We start from the raw sequence: 21,183 nt of genomic DNA, 5'->3' as shown, positions 1-21,183 counted from the left end.
TCTCTCTCTCCCCCTCTCTCTCTCTCTCTCTCTCCCTCTCTCGATTTCCTTCCCGTAATCACCGGTTCCCCACCGCTCGGGGTGGATGGACGGGGGCGAGGGGCTCCGGGGCCGTTTTGTGTGCGTTTTGCGAATCCGTACATATACTTGTCGTTTTTATAATGTAGAGACTTTTTTTTTACTCCGTCGAAGGGGCTCCGCCGAGAAGGTTTTAACCGTCGGGCCGATCTCGACGCCGACCCCTTCCTCTTTGGTCGTGTGCGTGAACAAGCGAGAGGAGAGATTGAATAGTCGTGTGAGTAATATACATACACGTACGGACGAATATGTATATATGTATATACGTATATATGTATATGTACGGCCGGCACAGTGACGCTCGACTCGGCGACCGGAAACGCTTCCCATCACGCGAAAGATATGCTCAAGTGCTTTCCGATGGAACTTCGATGATCATCAAATAGCGAGCAAGCTAATCGAGTCGGTTCTTCGTCCATGTTTTGCTCGACATTTCCTTGGACTTTTTAATAACTTCGGATAAAGCGATCGTTACAACATTATCTTTATTATAAACCGGAAGAAACGTCAGATTCAGAAATTTGAGAGTCAAATTATATTGATTAAATAATCAAATTGGCGCACTGCTAATGATTTTCTTAAGAACGAACTAAAGGAATAAATGAATGTAGATATTAATACAATATTAGTTATCGAGCGAGAGATGAAACAACTTCGATCAATACTGAATTAGGGAAATTTGATTTTAACAGAAAGTTATTAAGTCGATAATCTAATAATTAAAAATAATCTATGCGCTGCAGTAAAAATTTAATAATTGATTAATGATCAAAGACTCAATTTTCACAAGACATTGACATAGTATCTTCATCTATCTTCCCTCTTCAATCATCAATTATATATAAGGGTAAGTCTCTCTCAAAGAAAAATTATTTTCAGCTGACAGTCAAATTTTGTTCAGACATCACGTTACCAGTTAACAGCGTGCCAATTTATTTATATCGCTACGCGATCAACTAAATCTGTTTTCTCGTGCCTCGTGTTTCGCAAGCACTTGCTTCGCGACAAAACCCGACCGACCCGTTCGTTCTTCCGATGCCATCGAAGCACAGTCATCAGGAGCACTCGAGACTGGTTGCGCCGATTCAAGCCAGCTCTGCTTATTTTGCTTGCTCGCCTCCCTCCGGTCTGCGTTACAGCCAGGGCTATGTATCGCAGACCAGACGGGATAACAACGAGTCGCGTTAAGCAGAGTTAGCCGGAGAGCCCGGGCGGTCGATGCAACTCAGCCTCGGTCGCATCTCGTTCACGTCATTAACTGGGAGCAACGTTTCCGGTGGCGACTGGTCGTCGCGCGCCACGGCCGCGTACATATATATCGATATACGTGCATATATATACATATCGGGGATCCCTTTTCGTATCTCGACCTTCCTCGATCCGATCGCTTATACATATATACATGGAGCCTCTCTGAAAGCTGTTTCTATGTATCCGACTTTATGACGTATACATACACGTATATAGGTAGAGGTTACTTTTTTTTTCTTTTTCGAGCGGTAGGCAGTGGTCGATTTGAATGTTTGTCTGTGAGTGCGCTGGTAGCCCTTGCAAGACGTTGTGGTGGTGAGCATATTATTCTGAGAAACACGTATATGGCATTTATATGTAGATATTTTTTTTATTTTTCTAGCGATTCTAGCTCACGCGCACGTGTGTGCGTATATGTATGCGTGTACATATGTGTGCGTATACGTATACATATACGTGCGCCCATGGCTCGCATTTAATATTGTGTAATTTCCCCGCGACGTTGTCGTCCGAGGGTGGAAGATTTTTCGTGGTTTTCCCGATGGTTGGTCGGTTGGTTGGTTGGTTGGTTAGTTGGTTGGTTGGTTCGTGGGTGGAGGGTCCGGCAGATCTACGGCGTGATGTGTGACGTATTATGTGGATGCTATCTGTCTCTATGTATATGTATATATATAGCACCAACGTGCATCCTATATTATTTATCGTTGTAGAACGGTGTGTCCGATCTCGAAATTTCGATCGCTTGTTATTATTACTGTCGATGTTGTTGTTGTGATTGTTCATGTTGTTGATGTTTTGTTATTTGGTTACTTCTTTGTGTTCTAAACACATACATTCTTTCTCTTTCTCTCTTTCTCTTTCGCTCTGTTTCTTTTTTTTCTCTCTCTCTCTCTCTCTCTCGCTCTCTCTCTTTCGCTTTCTCTCAGGCTATTTTTCTCATCAAGTATATTTTCCTTTATCGAGTATAGGGATGCGTGAGTCTTCTTTTCGCTCGCTCAAAGAAAATGTCTTTTCCTTATTCACTCTCGTTTACTTTGTATCCCGGTTTTATTCCGTCGCCAAGAAGCGACGGCACCCTGTCGATGTCGGGAGCGCAGCTCGAAGGCGTACCACGGGGAAAAGCTTCTTGAGAAAAAAAAATTGAATAAACGTTTTGTGTCTCGTAAGAAAGTTACCCGCTGGCGAATAACATTAGCGAAATTAATTGGACCTAATCTTCAAGAGAAAAATCGACCAGAAAAGTAAAACGAATAAAACCGTATCTAATTGAATTCTATAATACGTTTCGTGACGTTAGACACAATAAGTAGCCAACCGTGGTTATTCCAAAAACGTATTACGTAAAACTGACGCGCAACTATATTGCTAGACAATTATTGGTAAACTGACATTCGTTAATTGTAAAGAGGTTGTTCTTTCTCTTGTCAGATATTTGTAAGTAAAACTATATTTTCTTTAGAAGATATTTCAATCGGCAATGACTAAGTTAATTCGATTTATACGATAAAAGAAAAAATAATATTCTTGCCTGGCATTATCAGAGAGAAGCTGAATTAAAATGCATGTGATAGTGTATTATTTTTACCATGAGAATAATATTTCACGTGCAGCTTTCGCCTTGAACTGCGTTTAAAACGCATGACTTATTTACGGAAAAAATTTATGGAAGTCCGTATAAATATCGATAGTTCTCTTTCACAAATCTGTTCAAACGAATGTAATACGTAACGGGACGGGCATACGACATATTCTAATACCGGCAACATTTTGCACGTAATACGTCCATAGCTTCCGTTCGCGATACTTTTTCGAGGGAAAGTGGTAATCGTTTGTTAATCCGCGTGCATGAGCGATTTCGCGAGCGCGCATTTTCGATGTGACGGGCTTGTCCGGCTTCGGGGCCTGCTTGTTTGATTGTATTGATTCAACAACGACATATCGGGAACGAAAATGGCACGATCGCGCGTTCATTAAGTGGAGCAATGCCGGAGTGAAAAATCGTGCGACGAATTACGGCGGATTTGACAATAATGCGCAGATGTTCGACGAAATTGGCAATTTGATTTGTTCCATTCGATTTGCAAAAGAAAAACGAAATCATTTTGTCCAGCTGTGCAGGGAAATACGCCGGATTAACGGGACCAATTCGATATGTAAATGTAAATTTTTCATTTATTGAACAAAATTTAATTCCGCAAAGTTTCCGATTCTGAAAAAAGGGAGAGAGAGAGAAAGAGAGAGAGAGAGAGAGAGAGAGAGAGAGAGAGAAATAAATCAACGTATATATAAAAATTTCATTCTTTATACAATTTTTAATGTCTGCTGAATGTTTCTTTAATTATAGATTTTTGCGAATCCGTGAATAATCTTTCTAGTAAAAGCTTTATAAAATGTCTAATTATAAATAATCTTATCTAATTTTATTTTAGCAGAAATTTAGTTTGGAAATTTGATTACAAAGATAGCTAATATTTGAGATTATGATGTTGAGGTAAACAATGCGGTTTGTCACGAAGGAAAAATTAAATTCGAATTTATCACAAATCTGCAACTAAAAAATTGTAATGGGAAAAATTACTGACGAGAATAACACATCGCGATTTCTCTAGTACGCGATTTATCGTGCGCTTTCCAGACACGCATGCACACAACATTATTCGTTAAATTCGATCGCTAATCACAATCATTAAACTAGGCCAGCTGAACAAGAACCGCCCGCTGCGAAAGCGGAAAGGCACGCACGAGTTCCCGATAACTTCTAAAGGGAAAAGAAAACTAGACGCGCGAACTTTCACGGGGGGCCGTCGAGAGGAGACGACGTCTTAACGTGAAATTTTTTAAGTGTCCGTCGACCGTCTCTAAGCGAGATATTACCAGATGAAGAATAACCATTTCTCGCAACTTTTCCCGACATCAAGTTCCGCGTGCTGCAGTGATATAATGATAGGTGTTATGGAGTGTATACGTTTGTAAAAAGAAAAAGTATCGAGAAAAAGTATCATCGCGAGAATGGAAAGAGTCCTCTGTGAATCCAACTTTTATTGCTTTAAGTATTTCTTTGAACCGTATATAGAATAGACTAGACTTGGCTTTTGGTATTCGCAGCTCAAAGGAAAAGCGCTTCTGAAAAATACTTGTATAGAAATACCTTTCGAGGTAAAATGTATCGAGTAAGACATGTATCAGTGTAAAAATAGTGTCTATTAGTATTCTAATTACGATGAAAAATTGATATTTGTGTCTCATATGTAGCATACAATAAAGAATCCAAGTATGATAAAATATTACTAGAGAAAATCGCTTTCTATTGCTTTGTTAACAGTGAAAGATTAGCCTTGTGCATCGTATGATACGTTGTGCGCTGAGAGGTATTAAAGAGTAAAAGAAGAATCTAAATTATTGCAACAGAAAAAAGGGAATAATGCTATCAGGATGTATACCTTCGCTACTCTTTATCGATGGAAAATTGGCATTGTGCTTCGTAGTACATCATTGTACATTACAAATTTAGAGGACAGAAAAAGTGCCAAGTATTGCTGCAGATGATAAAAAACGCACTCGTGAGCGTTCCTCGCGAGCGTTAAGATGATAACATCGCTATAAATTCTTTTCTAATTGCGCTACTTTGCCGCTACGAGCTCCAGGCGAAAATTCTTTGCTTTCTCTAAGATCTGCACACTGCGCGAAGCCGAAAAGAACGCGTTCGTTTCGTTGAATATTGCATAAGCGCAAGCGAGGCAACACGTGCGCGCAGGTAGCCACGATGAAAGCGAGCGTTAAAAAGAAGCGATAATTAGACGCGCTAATCTGCATCGTAACCGACTTTCTAACACGGAACATTTGGAGTAAAAATTATTGGAATAATAATTAACAATTGTTCGACGAACTTTTTTCATGAAAAGGCGAAAGATGCGGGAGATATCTATCGGAAAGAATTAATTATCAATGAAAAATTGATGATAATAATTTAAAACGTATTAAATAATGACGTTGCAAATACAATTCGTTCGAAAATGTTTAAAGAATTCATCGATGTCCTGAGAGCAACCTAGCTCTTGAATATTTTATAAGGCTCCAAATTACGTTTTTTTTGCTCAACGCCATTTTGCTGCTAACTTCGTTATTCGGTTACTCTCAATTATGCGATAAAATTAATAAAATCGACTTTTTGTCACGTATAAATTTTATACAAAACGCAACTTAATTTTCAATTTTTAGCAAAATAAATTTTAAACTATAAAGAAAGATATAGAAAATAGATAACTGGATTAAAAAAAAAAAAATAATAGAGATAATTAGGACTGTGGACCCCAAATTATCCTTTTTCAACAATACAATTCCTAATTACCCATATCTAAAAAGATATTGTGATTTTTATTACGTTTAGCTGTTTCTTCAAGAATCTAAATTGTTAATAAAATTATTTCTGCCAACGTTTCCTAAATTAAATGTGTCACTCTTTTAAATCCTGTCTAATTAAGAACCCATTACGTTGTGTCTTTCTAAAAATTCTCCAAACATTATATTACTAATATCTCATAAAATCGTAGTTATTATTGAGTCTATAATTACGACTTTGTAAGCATTACGTGAAGTAAAAAGATATAAAGTAAAGTTCGACTCCTGAATTTTGTTGCATAGAAAAATTTGTATTTTCGCTGAATCGCGAACTGGCGAATCGCGGGTAGACTCACGCATCGTGTAACTCACAAAGGAACTGAGAGAACAATCGTTCGATCTCACTGATTGGATCGATCTGTCGTGTTCTGCCTCGATGGTTAGTCGGCTAGACTGCATCTTGGCGCATGGGGATGTTAATGCGGTGGAGATCTTAGCGTGAATCTTCTCTGTCTGATGACTGTTGTTTTCGATGTTGTTGTAGTTGTAGTTGTAGTTGTAGTTGTAGTTGTAGTAATAGTAGTAAGTTGTAGTGTCGATGTAGACTGATTTTCACGATCCGAGCCGGATGCGTAGTGGGTTGTTATTTAATTGCGGCGTGCATACTTTCTTGGCCGGGCCAAGTGTGTTGTTGATTATAACCGTTTCGTGCTCGGCCATTATTAGTACAGACGTATTTTTATTTTTATTTTCCGGCGTATGTGTGCTCCGATCTCTCGGTGTATGTTGTTGTCTTTTGCATGTCGATGTGGCGAAGATTGTATATCTCGTTGTCTCGCGCTTGTCTGCTTGCGGTGACTACGGGAGTTCTAAGCGCTCGGAGGGATCGAGATCGATTTTGCGGCTCGTGCTGTGGCGCTCGGTGTTGTGGCGTAAACGGCAAAAAGCACTGCTTTGTGTGTATGTTTCGCACGAGTCTCGATGTTGGAAACGACGCAGTTCACCGGCGAACCACTGTACATAACAAACATGGTTGAACTTCACGCGCGCGAACGTGCGCGCGTGCACACGCGACGCGTTTGCGACGCGCCGCAATCGAATTACGCTCAGGGACACGAAGAGTTGATGGAAGCTCTAGCTCGATGCACAAAATTATAATTCTGCCTTGAGACAATAAAGTCGCTGGAATAAAGACGCTCTTTTCTCAAATCTGTGAGAGAGAAACCGAGAAACTCGAAAGGCGTAATTTCCTTGAGCTGAATATTAGAAAAAACTAAAGCAGAATTACGATTTGTACTTTGGGTCGTTACGGTGTTAGATACTTCCGATAAATCTGGTCTAAGTAGTCAATGCTGAGAAGTGAAGATAATACTCGAAACGCGACAATAAATTTACTGGTTTAATATTAAAAAATAAAATTTTCTGAGGTAAAAATATATTTATAAGATATTAATTATTGGTTGTAAATTATTATTCAATCTAATAATCACTTTTGTCAGAGTAAAGCAATTTTTTCTTATAATTTGTCAATAATGTTCATAGTTCGATTGTCATTATAAATCTTTACCTTTCATTATCTCAATTCTATATTGTTTGACACGTAGACCAGTTTCCGATCAACTCTTTAAATACGCGTTTAATCTTGTATTGCGCATCATAGCGAAAAACTAGCGTGTTATATTGCGGAAATGTCGACAGTCCGGCAAGCGGTTTGCCGTCAGGGAAGTGCACGGTGTAAATTCGATAAAAAAAACCACCGACTGTCGTCAAAAGTCGATTGTGATTGGCTCGAATGCACTCTTTGGTTTTTATCGACGGACGTTTACTTAACAAACGTCGCCGATCGTAAATAGACTCGCCAACGCGGAGTTCACAGTTCGGACGACGGTTACAGTAAACGTCCGCCGCCCGGCGAGCGAAGTGACGGGCTTTGCGGGAAACACGGAGCTGTCGGGAACGCAGGATTTCGTGCGCACGGCCGGTCGGCCGTTAATTCGTATGCGTATAGAAGCGACCGCATGTAAGAAATTAATCGCGCACATGTGGTATTTCCAAGGTCGCTGTCATTTATATTATTCGGACCACCCGATCGAAGCGATGCCGCGAAAAATTTAATGCGTCGCGACGCCGTGATAATCGCGAATATCGTTGCATTACGAATAAATGGGCGCGGAAAGGAAGCAGAAGGAGAGGTGTACGGATCGAATATGAATTAGAGTGTCAGTCGACTCGAACGGGGGGGAAATCACCGCAAACTTCCATTTGCGCTCCATTTGCGAGTCGATATCAAGTTGGAATATTATTGGACGCGCACGGCGGCAACACGTTTGCGCGTTTTACAATCGTAGATTCCAACCCCAAGTAAATTCACTCCTCAATTCCCGTGGAAAACTCCTCGACTTAACTAGGAGATTTAAAGGGAAATTTTTCTGTTCAGCTCGAAATGGATATTGTTATCTGTACAGCAAGGGCGGACTGAAATGGTGTATGCCAAACAGAATGTAGCAGATTAAGAAACATTCGTGAGATATTGAATTTCTCGCGAGCGCAAAGAGTTCTTTACCCAGCCTTTCATCCAGCCAATAATCCATTTCGTTGTGACTTTATATACGCGACAATCTCTCTTTGATTCCGACAAATGCTCCTATCTGCTTGCAACAAAAACTTCCATTTCACTCCGCTATTGATCCGTGACGAATCACGATTAATGATTCGTACTGCACACGGTTCTGTCACTGTTTTCTTTAGGGCAGGCTGCAGATTTTTCGATGCGCGATATCAAGCAATTTCTGACAGAGAAACTCTCTATAATGGATTTAATTTTGTGGGAATTGTAATTACTTTGTTTATATCTTCAGCCACTAAATATTTGGAGATAGGAACTCAACCGGAAAGTTTAATGTGTCTCACGATAGGTTTACATTTTAAATAGCAACGTAAAAATCTCTTTTTTAATATTATTTTACTTTATACTGTAATAATTCCGAAAAATTTTAAATTCTATGAAATTTTAGAAAGAATTATCAGGCAGCCGTCAATTTGAATGAATAAAAAGATAAAGGAATATAAGTTACTTCACAAACGTTAGAAATCGCGTATTTTGAATAAGATTTTACGCAATGAATGAGTGCAGAGATATTCTTAAAGACTTTCAAAAGAAAACGCGAGGAATAAATATTTGGAAACCCCTGTGCGCCCCAGGTTTATTTATCGGAATTCGGGCGGCAACGTTATCCGGAAACGCAACGAGAAATATCACTTTCAGGGGTATTTGTATTTTTTTCAGCGGTGCTTTGGCCCACGCGTTTGTATGCATTTGGTGCGACAGTAAAGCCCGTACACAGGCGTCATAAAACATCGAGTTTCGATGACCGGCTCGCTCGTATAATTGGAATCGACGACGGTGCCATAAAGACGGGTAAAACGCGTAATTTACTGCGACGCACCAACGGCGTATGCGTATCCTATCCTGGAGATAGGAAACCGCGTTAGAAAACCGCTAATAACGCAGTGTCGATATAAATGCGAAATAAAGGCGACGTAGAGTAGGCGATATAAATGCTACGGACATTCATGGGTTGTTATAAATACTTGAAAAAAATATAATATTAAAAAAAAAAACAAGTAATGCAAAAGATATTTCAACGTGTAAGGATATTGCTCTGTTTTGCGTTATATTTTAACGACATTAGCTTTGCGAGTTGGACTTTTTTTACGCAACAAAAATGCTGATAACGATTACCTTTCAGTTGCGAGCGAACGAAACCAGAAGAGCGTTCGCGAATTAAGCTTCAAGGCAATAAATTAATATCGCACATTAATAGCGCGTAAGTACGCGCATACACTGACAGTATTCTAGATCGTTACCCCTATCGAGATAATTATCTACCGCTATAGAGATAACGGGCGATAATTGCGGATTACACAGATGATAACGCGACTAAATGGTAGTAATCAGCTAGAGAATGCAGCAAATGTGGAAATATCGTAAATGTGCGTAATTACGAAAAATTAGAAAATGATGTTCATTTGTTATCAACATAATTTCTCAATACAAATATTTTCATATATTATTGGCGAAATATAAATAATTTATCACGCGTTCACGTAATCATATTATCATCCTGTTTGGTTTTTATTCGTCGTTAAAACGAGCGAAAACCTCCAGCATTAGGTTAATTAGTATCGATATTTATTATTAATTTAATTAAAACCCTTCTATATCATTTAGCAGAACAATGTAAAGCCAGCTCGATGAAGATTTTGTTGTGATACAAAATTTGCAGTAATCACGCTAATTTATTTGCCGAACAAAAACTCTTTGTACCGTTATAAAAAAAATAACACTGAGAAGTCGGAACGCTAATTGCCGGAGTAATCAAATATTCATTTGCAAACTCGCAAAGTGAGAGGATGGGGTGGCAATAATTAATTCTTTCCGGTCCGCGGATTCCAACGGGAATCACATCTATTATGTTCTCTGTATACGAGTAAGTTCAGTTTGAAATCTTTTATCTACTTTTTATCGTGAGTTGCGGTAGATGAACCATTAGCAAAAAATTGGAAAAAAGGAAAACGTAGTTACTTTTATTACAACGAACTAACTGATTATACGATGTCAAACGAAATCACTGAAATTTCCATTGTTTCATATACCTATTTTATAAGCACAGAATAAATTATCTCCACGTGAAAATCGTCAGAAGTATCACTATCGTTCTATTTGCGAATAAAAGATAAAATATTTTCAAACGCAAAAGGCAATATTTCATCCAAGCTAACGCAAAGTATCATAGACATTTTATAAAATTTTGCAGAACGAGAATATAACAAAAATATAAAACTCATTTTTTCTCTCTTTTTTTCCTGCTATAATGATAGCTCCCTTTGAGCAATTAATATACGTGAAAGTGTTGCACGGTACAACAACTTTATTTTTCGAACAAAGTATATTACCCGGGCAACGGTACCTGACGATCGAAACAATCGTTGCAATAATCAAATGCTCATTTGTAACTCCACGACTTGATCGTGGAGTAGAAACTAAATTGTCCCCTTTGCCGCGTCACAGGAAGTAAAATTGCATTTCTGTGCGTGCAACTCGAAATTGCGTTTTCGTCCGCGATCTAATATCGCCGCGAATATTTGATTCGAACGTAGTTGCATTTCTTGAGGTAACTATAAACGACACCAGTTCCTCGTCGCAAAATTACTCGGAAATTTCAAAACGCAATTTCTCCAAACGACCGGGATTAATGCGGTAAATCTTAAAGCAGATGGATTCCCAATGGACTGCAGATTTTAGATTTGAAGTCCGAGTAGTCCTTTAATCATTTTTTTTGCATCCTTCATTCGTGTGTAGAATAAAGATGCAATTATCGTTTGATGCAATTGAAACTTTCAAAGGCCGTTTAAATTGGCTTTCAAATAGAGTTTGACGTGAAAAATGGAAATAAAGAGTATCTGTTGTTTCTGAAAATTTACAATGTTGAAAATATGACACACTGCTTTGATCGAAAACGAACATACAACTCCTGTTAGCGAAAATTAAAAAGAAAAGCGATCAACTGGTTTCCTCTATACAATCACTTTATTCAATCTTTAATTAATCACTTTAAATTTCGGCCTATTAGTCTAATATTTGCATCAATAACTTCACGTCAAAATCACATTTAAGATAATTACGTATTTTCTCCTGTTTATGGAGCCGGCGTGCCTAATCGCGGGCTTATTTTAATAATTATTCGTTCGGACGGGGTTTAATTAAAATCATGAGTCCTAAAAGGGGAGACTGGAGTTTTATTTTCCGGCAATTTATCTCTCCCCCGTGGATAATATACGAGAGTGGTGGACATGATGTACGGCCGACCTGCAGGTGGTTTTCCACCGAATCTATGAATTTATGACTTTTCGCAACTGTGACTAAGAACGGCGTTTGACGACACCCCGCCATACGGATCACAGTCACGTCCTCTCTTTCCCATCGCGCCGCGTTTTAATTAGAAAATTGCCGGATCGCTTGATATCGCCCTATTTATTTTCTCTCGACGAACGATACGAGAGGGTAACGCGCGCGTGATGCATGGCGAAACGAGATGTCTGACTCGAGTGGATGGTATTCCCGCGGAAATGGCGAATGTCTACGTAGGTGCAATGCTGACCCCGTTTTATTGTTCGAATAAAACGAAAGAAAGTGCAAAACTGAACCTCTCCGCCTCTCCATCTCACATGCTTCATGACATTTATTGTACCATTTCGATCTAGTTGAAATGCGCGTTTCATCGCGCGAGAATATTTCCTGAATAAATTATTAACATTGGTGTAATCTAACCATAACACAGTATTTATTTAACCGTACAATTATATTATCTCAGAAAAACAGAGCAAGAATCAATATTGCAAACTTCTATTACCTACTTGCAGTATTAAATATCACAAGTCATTAAAATATTATTTTAATTATTAAATGTAAGTTCTTTGATAATCAACATTAGATCAAAATAATAAGTGAATTAAAAATTTATATTTTTACATTTTCAGCCCTGCCATAATAATTAAGGATTAAAACTTGTATATCCAATAATTCTCTCATTTTTGCGCACATCGGTAATTTAATGCTCAGGTCGAAAGAAGCACCGTCTATCCCGGGCTATCATCGTCGTCTCTTATCGCGAAACGACGAAATTCCGTTCTCTCGGTGGCGGATATGACGTCGACGATGTTCTACCCTGGAAATGAGCTATGCGAGAACAGAGAGAACGCGTTGGCCCGCTCCGCGCGTACAGGTACGACACGGAAATTGCGATACGGTGGAACGAAATGGCATCTGGCTGCCAGGCACTTTCGTCGAACGACAAGCCGCGAGCAAAAGTGTGAGCGTTTGACGCCATCGAGACCGGTAATTGGAAGCGTCTGGTCGCCACCGTACGAAGAGAACTTCCGGCACGCCATGCAACTCTTGGGCGATATACCACGCGATTGACACGATTCACCCCCGCCCTCGCGGTTTCACCCCGTGAAATTAACTCGAACTTCGTCCTGCGGATTATTAAGGCTCGGGGGTATATTCCTATCTTAAGGGCCAGAATTGTCAGATTGTTGTCTAATACGAATGAACAAAAACGGCTGCAGTAATAATCGTTATATATACACAGTCGCTCTAAGAAATTCTCATTGTTAAAGTGAGGCGACGTAAAAAAACAGTATACTAATATTTTAGTGTATACAACATTTTCTTTGTATCAATAAAATGTTTCTGAACATTTCGCAAGATGAAAAGAAATATTATGTATTAAACATTAGTAATATTAAATTGATTATTAAATATATTATTTTCAGTTTTGATATAAAAATCGTTATTAGGGATACGATTCAAATATAAAACTTAGAAAAATTGTATAAACATGAAAAAGATCCTATAAAATTAGAGAAATTATCTACAGTTTCTATCCAGAGATTCGCAATTACGTAATTACGAAATGTTCGCAAAATCGCTGATTAATAATCCCGGCGATGGAAGCGGGTTGAGAAGGACGCGCGTGGAAGGTGTTAATTAATTATTCTGTAATATAAAATGTAACTCAGAACACAGGCTGAGCCGTTTTTAATATGAGAAGAGATGTATACAGTCTGACCTGAGAGTGATGGGCATTCTTTCGGAGTTCACTAAGCATAAGAAGTCTTTGTATAAGTCTTTGTGTATCGTTCGTGAGTGGGCGAGACAGTTATATTAATTGCCCTCCTCGTGATGATTAGCCCGTGAGCCGGTAAGACACGTGGCGGTCGGCACTCGCGCACATGTGAGCCTGAGTCGTCGTGTTGATGTACCCAAGTAGAGCTGGATGAGCGGTCGCTTTACATGTTAATGCAGTATCTCGGCAGCTGTAATCATTGCGGTAGGCACTTCAATGTGTATAGTCACAATCAAGATGCACAGAGCACACATCGTGCGTCTGATCACTGCGCGGCCATTTGTACAATTGCCTCGATCGCGAGGAAAACGTTGGCGATGAGCGCGCCCGTGCTTGCGCAAGCTGCCGCGGTGATGCGGTGTCGATATCCGATCGATGCTGCCATCTGATCGGGCGGCGCAACGGTAACGGAATCTCGAACATTCCACCCGCCATCAGCAACCTTGTTGATGATTCCTTACTCTTGATCCTTCATTCCGTTGAAATGGACAATATGGCAAGCTTGGCACTTGGCCGAGTGAGTGTCGGAGTGGCGGTCTTCAGGGTAACCACCCTGGTGAGTCCATCCTTGCCGGGGTGCAAAGCTGTTACTCTGGCGAGTGGCCATTTGCACGGTGGAGAGCGTTCGTCGGTGAGCAGCACACGATGGACCCCATCTTAACATTGTTGTTGGAATGATGCCACTTGGATATCGCCTGCTGGCGTTGCAGGTAATAAACCGACCATTGTGCCCAAAAATGTTGAACACGCTGCTAAATGAGCTGCCATCGAGATAGTCGTAAGGTTGCTAGGTCAATCAGAGATGGCTCGGGTATGGTAGTGATTGGACCTCCAATGAGGAAGTGACCTGGTGTGAGCGCAGAGACGTCTTCAGGGTCGTCACTCAACGGTTCTAAAGGCCGTGAGTTGAGAATGGCCTCGATTTGCGTAAGCAACGTTGTGAGTTCTTCCGTCGTGAGTAGAGTCTCCCCGATGGTCCGTCTCAGATGAAACTTCACCGACTTCACCACCGCCTCCCACTAGCCCCCCATGTGTGGAGCGCCTGGTGGGTTGAACTCCCATCTGGTGCAATCCTGTTGTAGAATTTGAGCGATTCGTTGATGTTCTTGTGAACTCTGGTTGAACATTTTCTTGAGCGCGGCGTCTGCTCCAATGAATGTTGTTCCGCAGTCCGAGTATATGGTCTGAGCAATTCCCCTTCTCGCTGAAAATCTTCGGAAGGCTGAGATGAATCCTTCTGATAAGTAGTCACTGACTACTTCGAGATGAATTGCGGAGGTAAAGATGCAGACGAACACACAGATCCATCCCTTGTATGTTTTCGCACCTCGTCCTTTCCATGTTTTGATAGTGAGCGGTCCGGCATAGTCAACTCCTGTATGAGTAAACGAACGTGACGGCGTAACCCGAGAGAGAGGTAGTTGGCCCATCAGTTGATGAGCACGGATCCCCCTCTGCCGAGCACACACGACACATCGTAAAACTTGAGACTTCACCGGAGCCCGTCCGCCGATGATCCAGTAATTTTGCCTGACATGAGCCAATGTCAGCTGTGTTCCTCCATGCAAGGTACGCAGATCGGCATGTGCAATGATCAGGGTCGAGAGCCGTGATTGGCGAGGCAAAATCGCCTGATGCTTGTGGTCTTGAGCTAGTGCTGATTGGTTGAGGCGGCCGCCAACTCGGATGATCCCTTGAGCGTCTATATACGCAGTCAATCGACTGAATGCGTGAGCAGTTGGTAGTCTCGAGTTGGCCGTGAGCATCTTGATCTCGTGCGTGAAGTATGCCGCTTGAGTAGCCTTAATCCAGAACAATCTGGCCTCCTCCAAAACTGAGTGTAAGTCCAGTGGCGTTCGTCGGCGCCTTCCCAGAAGCGATATAAATCTGAAACAAAGAGCTGTTATTTTCAATAACTTGTTGAGAGTTGAGTACCGATATATCAGGTCCCAGTGATAGTCCGGTTGAGATGCGGCCGCATGTAACGCAATGCCAGGACGAGCCTCATGCGCGCTCAACTCGTCCGAAAGCGCGGGTTGAGATAGCCAATCTTCAGGGGTGAGTATCCACGGTGGTCCCGTCCACCATAATGAGTGGCTTTGGAGTTGAGCAGTATTTAATCCTCGTGATGCGCAGTCGGCTGGGTTAGACGTACCTGGTACGTATTTCCAATGTGCGTTCGCAGTGAGCTCTTGAATTTGAAAAACTCGGTTTCTCACGAAATCCTTCCAGCGCGATGCATGAGATTTGATCCACGTGAGTGTCACAACAGAGTCCGTCCACAGGTGAGTTGCTGTAACGTTCAACTTCAAGGTGGCTTGAACGTATTGCATGAGCCTTGAGAGCAGCAGTGCTGCGGTGAGTTCAAGTCTCGGGATAGTGAGCCGTTTGAGCGGTGCTACCTTGGTTTTGGAGCACACCAATAAGATCGTGGCGCCATTAGAGCCGTGGACGGTGATAAATACGACTGCAGCCATTGCCAGTTGAGAAGCATCAGAAAAGCCGTGAAATTCCACTGACGATGTACTCCATGTGTTATACCACCGAGGTATTGAGATCTTGCGCAAGCTGGTGAGTTCCTTTCTGATGATGAGCCACCGTGATGAGAGCTGGGATGGCAGTGGTTCATCCCATTGGAGCTTATGAAGCCAAAACTCCTGCAAGAGCATCTTCGCCTTGATCACGACTGGTGATGCAAAGCCTAGTGGATCTAATATCTGAGCCACTTCAGATAAAACAAGGCGTTTGGTGAGATGATCGGTATGATCCTTGTTGAGAATGCGAATAAATCTTCTTGAGGAAGCCATCGTAATCCGAGTATTTTGGTTACGCAATCGTCAAATGTGATTTGTGAGCCCTGGTCTTTCTCTGCTTGAACCGCTGTGAGTACGTCTGGATGAGTCGCGTGCCACTTGGCCAATAGAACGCCGCCCGCCATGCACAAGTTCTTCAGTTGCAATGCAATTTGAATTAGCTGTTGGACTGTGTCAGCGGCTCCAAAACTGTCGTCGACGTATCGACCTTGAAGGATGGACGGCACTGCAAGGGGAAAATTGTGGCCTTCGTCCTCCACCAGTTGTAGCAGCGTTCGTACTGCCAAGAACGGGGCAGCTTTGGTACCATACGTGACCGTGGTTAGATAATATGCCACTTCATTGAGCAGTTCATCGCTCCATAAAATCCGTTCATGCACGTTGATCTGTCTATACATCTTGGTGATGTCCGTGGCAACTAGATGTCAAAATTGTCAAATCCAGAGCAAGACATCGGTGACGTCTAAATGCAACTTGACTCCCGCGTGCATGATATCATTAAGGGAGCGGCCAGATGTAGATGCGCTCGAGCCATTGAATACCACACGTAATTTCGTGGTTGCACTGTCTGGTTTGAGCACTCCGTGATGTGGCAAATAATATTGCGTGTGCTGACTGGAAACGGGTGAAGTCTTCTTCATGTGATTGAGATCTCGATATTCTGTCATGAATTGGTGATACAGACGTCGATAGTCGACAGACGTCATCTCGGGAGAATCTTCTTTGTAAACTTTTCAAACATCAATGCGCGGTGAGATACGAGTCGCCGAGAGTATCAGGTGATGATTTTAGTGGAAGTCGAACTGTGTATCGACCTGTTGAATTCCGTGAGACAGTACTCTTGAAATGTTCTTCACATTTTTGTTTGTCAGGAGTAAGCTCAAGATTGTTGCTCGCAGGCACTTTTTCCTGTGTCCAAAATCTCGACAGTAACTCGTCGAAAGCATCTTCCCTCCCTTGAACCGATGCATGATGCACTGTAGCAGATGCCGATGATGATGTGTCGACAGGTCCGAGAACGAGCCATCCGAAAATTGAGAGCTGCGCAATTGGCATCCATGTATCTTGTTTGATGATGTTGGGCTTGATGATCTGCCCATATGAATCAGCTCCAATGATAATATCCACTGGCCGTGGTGTCAGGAAATCTGGATCAGCCAAGGCTACATTGGTGAGATGCGGCCATTCCTGGGGTTCAGCGTTAAATGATGGTAGGATGTTCGTTAACGTCTGCAGGATGTGAGCCTGAATGATGACGTCTGATCTTGAGCGAAGTGAGCAGAGCTTGAGGAATGCAACTCCTCGAGTTTGCGTGGACTTTCCGCCACCAATTCCGGTAATGAGAATGACAGAATGATGACGAGGAATGTTGAGCTGACGAATGAGTGCTTCAGAGACAAAGGTAAATTCGGAACCGTACGTGCTGAGTATTAACCGATAAGCTGATCTGAGCCAGGGCCGTAGCGAGTAATGTTGAGTGTGATGAGCGAGCCAAAAATGAGTGAGTGACGATTGCACCGTTGTCCTATTGGGATGCTGAGGCTGAGCTGGTGGTTGGCTTCAAAGATGAGTCGCTCTAATGTGCCTCATGCAGCATCGTATGATGTCGGTGGGTGCACTTCTTGCACCCTCGTGAGCTCTTGCATGAGCGAACGTTGTGACGGCCGAGGCAGTTGAAGCACAGCCTCCGTGAGATGACTAGCTTCTGTCGATCGCCCTGTGAGAGTTGCCTGAACTTAGGGCACATCACCACGAAGTGCGTGCCGTTACAGCAGTCGCACGGGTACTCCGTTGAGCCGTCTGATGTATTGGTGCGTGCCGGTTGAGCTGCCGCATGATGAGCCGTCGAGGAGCGCCGTGTTGTTGACGCAGCCCTGGCCGAGCTTCCTGAGCTGGCCGTTGACTCGATCATCTCGAGTGCTCGTGCTCGCAAGGTGAGAAATTGCTCGAGTTTCTCGAATCGCGGATATTCGCGCGCGTCGCCCAACGATGTCTCCCACTCCTCCTTGGTTTGGCGATCCAGCTGCCTAGACAACTGGTACACCAGGACGCAGTCGCCCAGATCCTGCGAGACGCCCAAGGATTGTAGGCCCTTGATGCCCTTCTTGAACGTGTTGAGCAGCTTGTCCAGTGCCTTGGCGTTCTTCTGCACCGGTGTTGAGCTGGCAAAGAGCTGGTCCAGATAAGACTGAATGAGCAGCCGCTTGTTCTCGTAGCGATCGACGAGCATTTCCCAGGATAATTTGAGCGAGTCGCCGGTGAGAGGCAAACCGGAAATGAGCTTAGCAGGTGGGCCTTCCAGTGAGAGCCGCAGATAGTGGAGTTTCTCCACGTCTGTGAGCCGTTGGCTGTCATAAATAACCGCCTTGAAGAGATCGCGATACGTAGGCCATGTCTCGTACACGCCCTTGAAGGACGGGATGCTGATGAAATCTTTAATTGCTATCATTAACAGAAAACATCTCGTAAGAAATGCAATCTACTTGTCACTTACATTCTTTAACTATATAGCAATCAATTATATTGTTTCTTTTTTACCGGATGTTACTTCTCTCATGCTACAGTCCCCACGGAATTACCACGAAACCTGCGTATATATATGATTTGACGAGCTCGTCTGGCAAGCGCCGATATCAGCTTCATGAAGGCGACCACGCGATAATTGAGTATTACAGTTGATGTAGGTGTATGTAAACGCAAGTCAGGTGCTAAACAATCCTATTACGGAAAAATACGGAGTGTTCCTGCAGGTATATCTCTTTTTTCAATAAAAATATTCTTTTGACGAATTCAGAATTCATTCTTTTAATGCGAAAATTGAGCAAAAAACTTACAAAGATTTTGGTATACTGTATGTAGGATTTTTTAGAAGTTAAATGTAAATAAAAATTAATTTTGAAGTTAACGCGAAAAAAAAAGATAATATAAATTAAAATTAAATTATACTTGACAATATTTTCAGATTATCGACTTTGAATAACTTCGGTAATTTAATGTTGAAAAACTTTTCATTCAACTTAATTGTTGCGGTAACATGTTAACCCCTGGAAGAACAGGTGTTGTAAATTTTTCATACTTTCCTCAGAAAAATAGCGATAAGTGGATAAAAGTAAAAATCCCGTTGAGAGAGGGAGAGAGAGAGAAATATATTTTACCGGGCAAGAGATTTCGAGGAACGTAAAAAAGCGCAATTTCTCTGTCGGCATGCCGGCAAATAACTTCTCCTGTATGAGGTATGTGTTCTCTTTATCCATTTGCGTTTTATAATATTGCGTTTTACAGCCGTCTATCAAAAGCGCGCAAAACCGAGCTGCGTAATTACATTAACGGTAAACTGCTGTAGTAATCACAAATCTGACGTCTTTCACGATTGCGGCGTTGCTCCAACAGCGAGATTGCAATTATGTGCACTGCCATTGTGGTATGAAGCTGATAACGGCTCGTTGCTAGGCGAGATTAGTGAGAACTGTTGCGATTTCGTTCTTGATCTGTCTGTTGCTCCCGGAGAAAGCTAACTGTCAACAAGATTGCGTTAAATTCCACGTACGCGATTTTTAATATTACCGGGCCAATTCTGGACAACTATTAAATTTTTGTTTTATATTTTTTCGTAGACAATTTTTCCTCTTAGTATTTTATATTTTTTCACAGTAGAGCTCAAATGTGAGATTTGATGATTTTAAGCTGCGTGTAGCGACAAGACAAGCGGAATAAAAATCGCATTTTGTAACTCGTATTTCAGTCGCGATACGACCAACTGTGATAAACTTGTCGAGTTATATTTCCTCCCTTCTATCAGTAAATCAAAAAGTTTTGCTACGCGTTTAAAGAATTATGTGACGATAATGGGAGTTGAACGAGAGATCGAAACTTCTTCCTCCTACACCAACCTTGATGTGGGTGATCAGAGTTTCAACCAACCGCGCACGAGTCTATATAACGACACGTATACTATATAACAGCGTCTGTAAGTTACCAAAGAGGGAGGGGGCTTGCTTGGAGACACTTTGTATATATAATGTGATATTCACGAGACGATGAACAGAGGCGGTCCGTAATTTTCGACCGCGAGGTGGTTGCCGTTTGGGCGCCAATCGGCGCATCGAGACCAGGGTGGAGTCTGTTGCTGGCAAATTGGTAATTTGCCCGAAAGTTCAGCGGGCCGGCGCAAGAAACGCGTGAGCATCGCGGTTGTTGACGCGGGAAGACACCGGACTCCTCTCTCTCTCTCTCTCTCTCTCTCTCTCTCTCTCTCTCTCTCTCTCTCTCTCTCTCGGATAGGTTGGCCGAAGATCGGGTCTGCACCTTGCCAAGTTGAAATGGCGGCGGTACCGGTGAAGTGACACATTGCACAAACTACCGTGGAATGTGGTCACCTCGCGTCGTAATGCCACGTACTCTCCGGCTTAGGACTTCTTGCGCCGGGATTATACCGACCAGATTTTGACGGCAAACAGCTACGGATGACGGCAAGAACTTTCATCGGTAGTCGGCACTCGCACGGAATGCAGCCGTTATATATTTGATCGCGGATGCAGCAGTACGAATATATTGGAAAAGTTGAAAGATATATACTTTTCGCGAAATAGAAATGCCATTGAAATTTATGAGAAGGTAGAAATGTTCTTGACGAGATCTTAATGCAAATAGGATTCAAATAATGAAATAATATAAATTTTATAAATTATAAAATATAATAACTAATATATATATATATATATATATATATAGATCAGTATGTATTGTTAAAACGAAAGGAATCATAAAATAGTCCGCGTGCATGTTACGTTTTAGATAAATATAAATACTAAACTGAAGCAAGGATTCATATTTGTTATTAACAATCAGAAAGAAAATTAAATCTTTGCTGTATGCACATATGCTATCGATAATGTTTACTCTTACATAAAACACGAATATTCCTTTTAGCTCTTAATGTACCGACTTTGAGACGTTAACAAATACAATTCTAGTGGTTGAAAGCAAGATGTAAAGATTTATAGTAGCAGAAA

At 41.7% G+C, this 21,183-nt stretch overlaps 1 protein-coding gene across 4 annotated transcripts in view; it reads right to left on the bottom strand.

Moving 5' to 3' along the window:
- Sm (heterogeneous nuclear ribonucleoprotein L) overlaps positions 1–21,183 on the bottom strand; it is a 157,435-nt gene that overhangs the window by 28,173 nt on the left and 108,079 nt on the right. Inside the window, exon 7 of one of the 4 annotated variants that reach the window (XM_077405518.1) lies at positions 13,237–18,613. The exons of the other annotated variants lie outside the window; for them this stretch is intronic. Coding sequence (XP_077261644.1) covers positions 17,748–18,613 — 866 coding nt within the window. The 3' untranslated portion in view covers positions 13,237–17,747. Of the gene's footprint in view, positions 1–13,236; positions 18,614–21,183 lie in introns of those variants that run through there. 4 annotated transcript variants of the gene reach the window in all.

The sequence above is a fragment of the Temnothorax americanus genome, unplaced genomic scaffold, assembly GCF_048541705.1.
Source record: "Temnothorax americanus isolate GAGA-0224 unplaced genomic scaffold, ASM4854170v1 Scaffold2, whole genome shotgun sequence".
NCBI lineage: Eukaryota > Metazoa > Arthropoda > Insecta > Hymenoptera > Formicidae > Temnothorax > Temnothorax americanus.
This window is presented reverse-complemented; position numbering and strand designations above follow the sequence as displayed.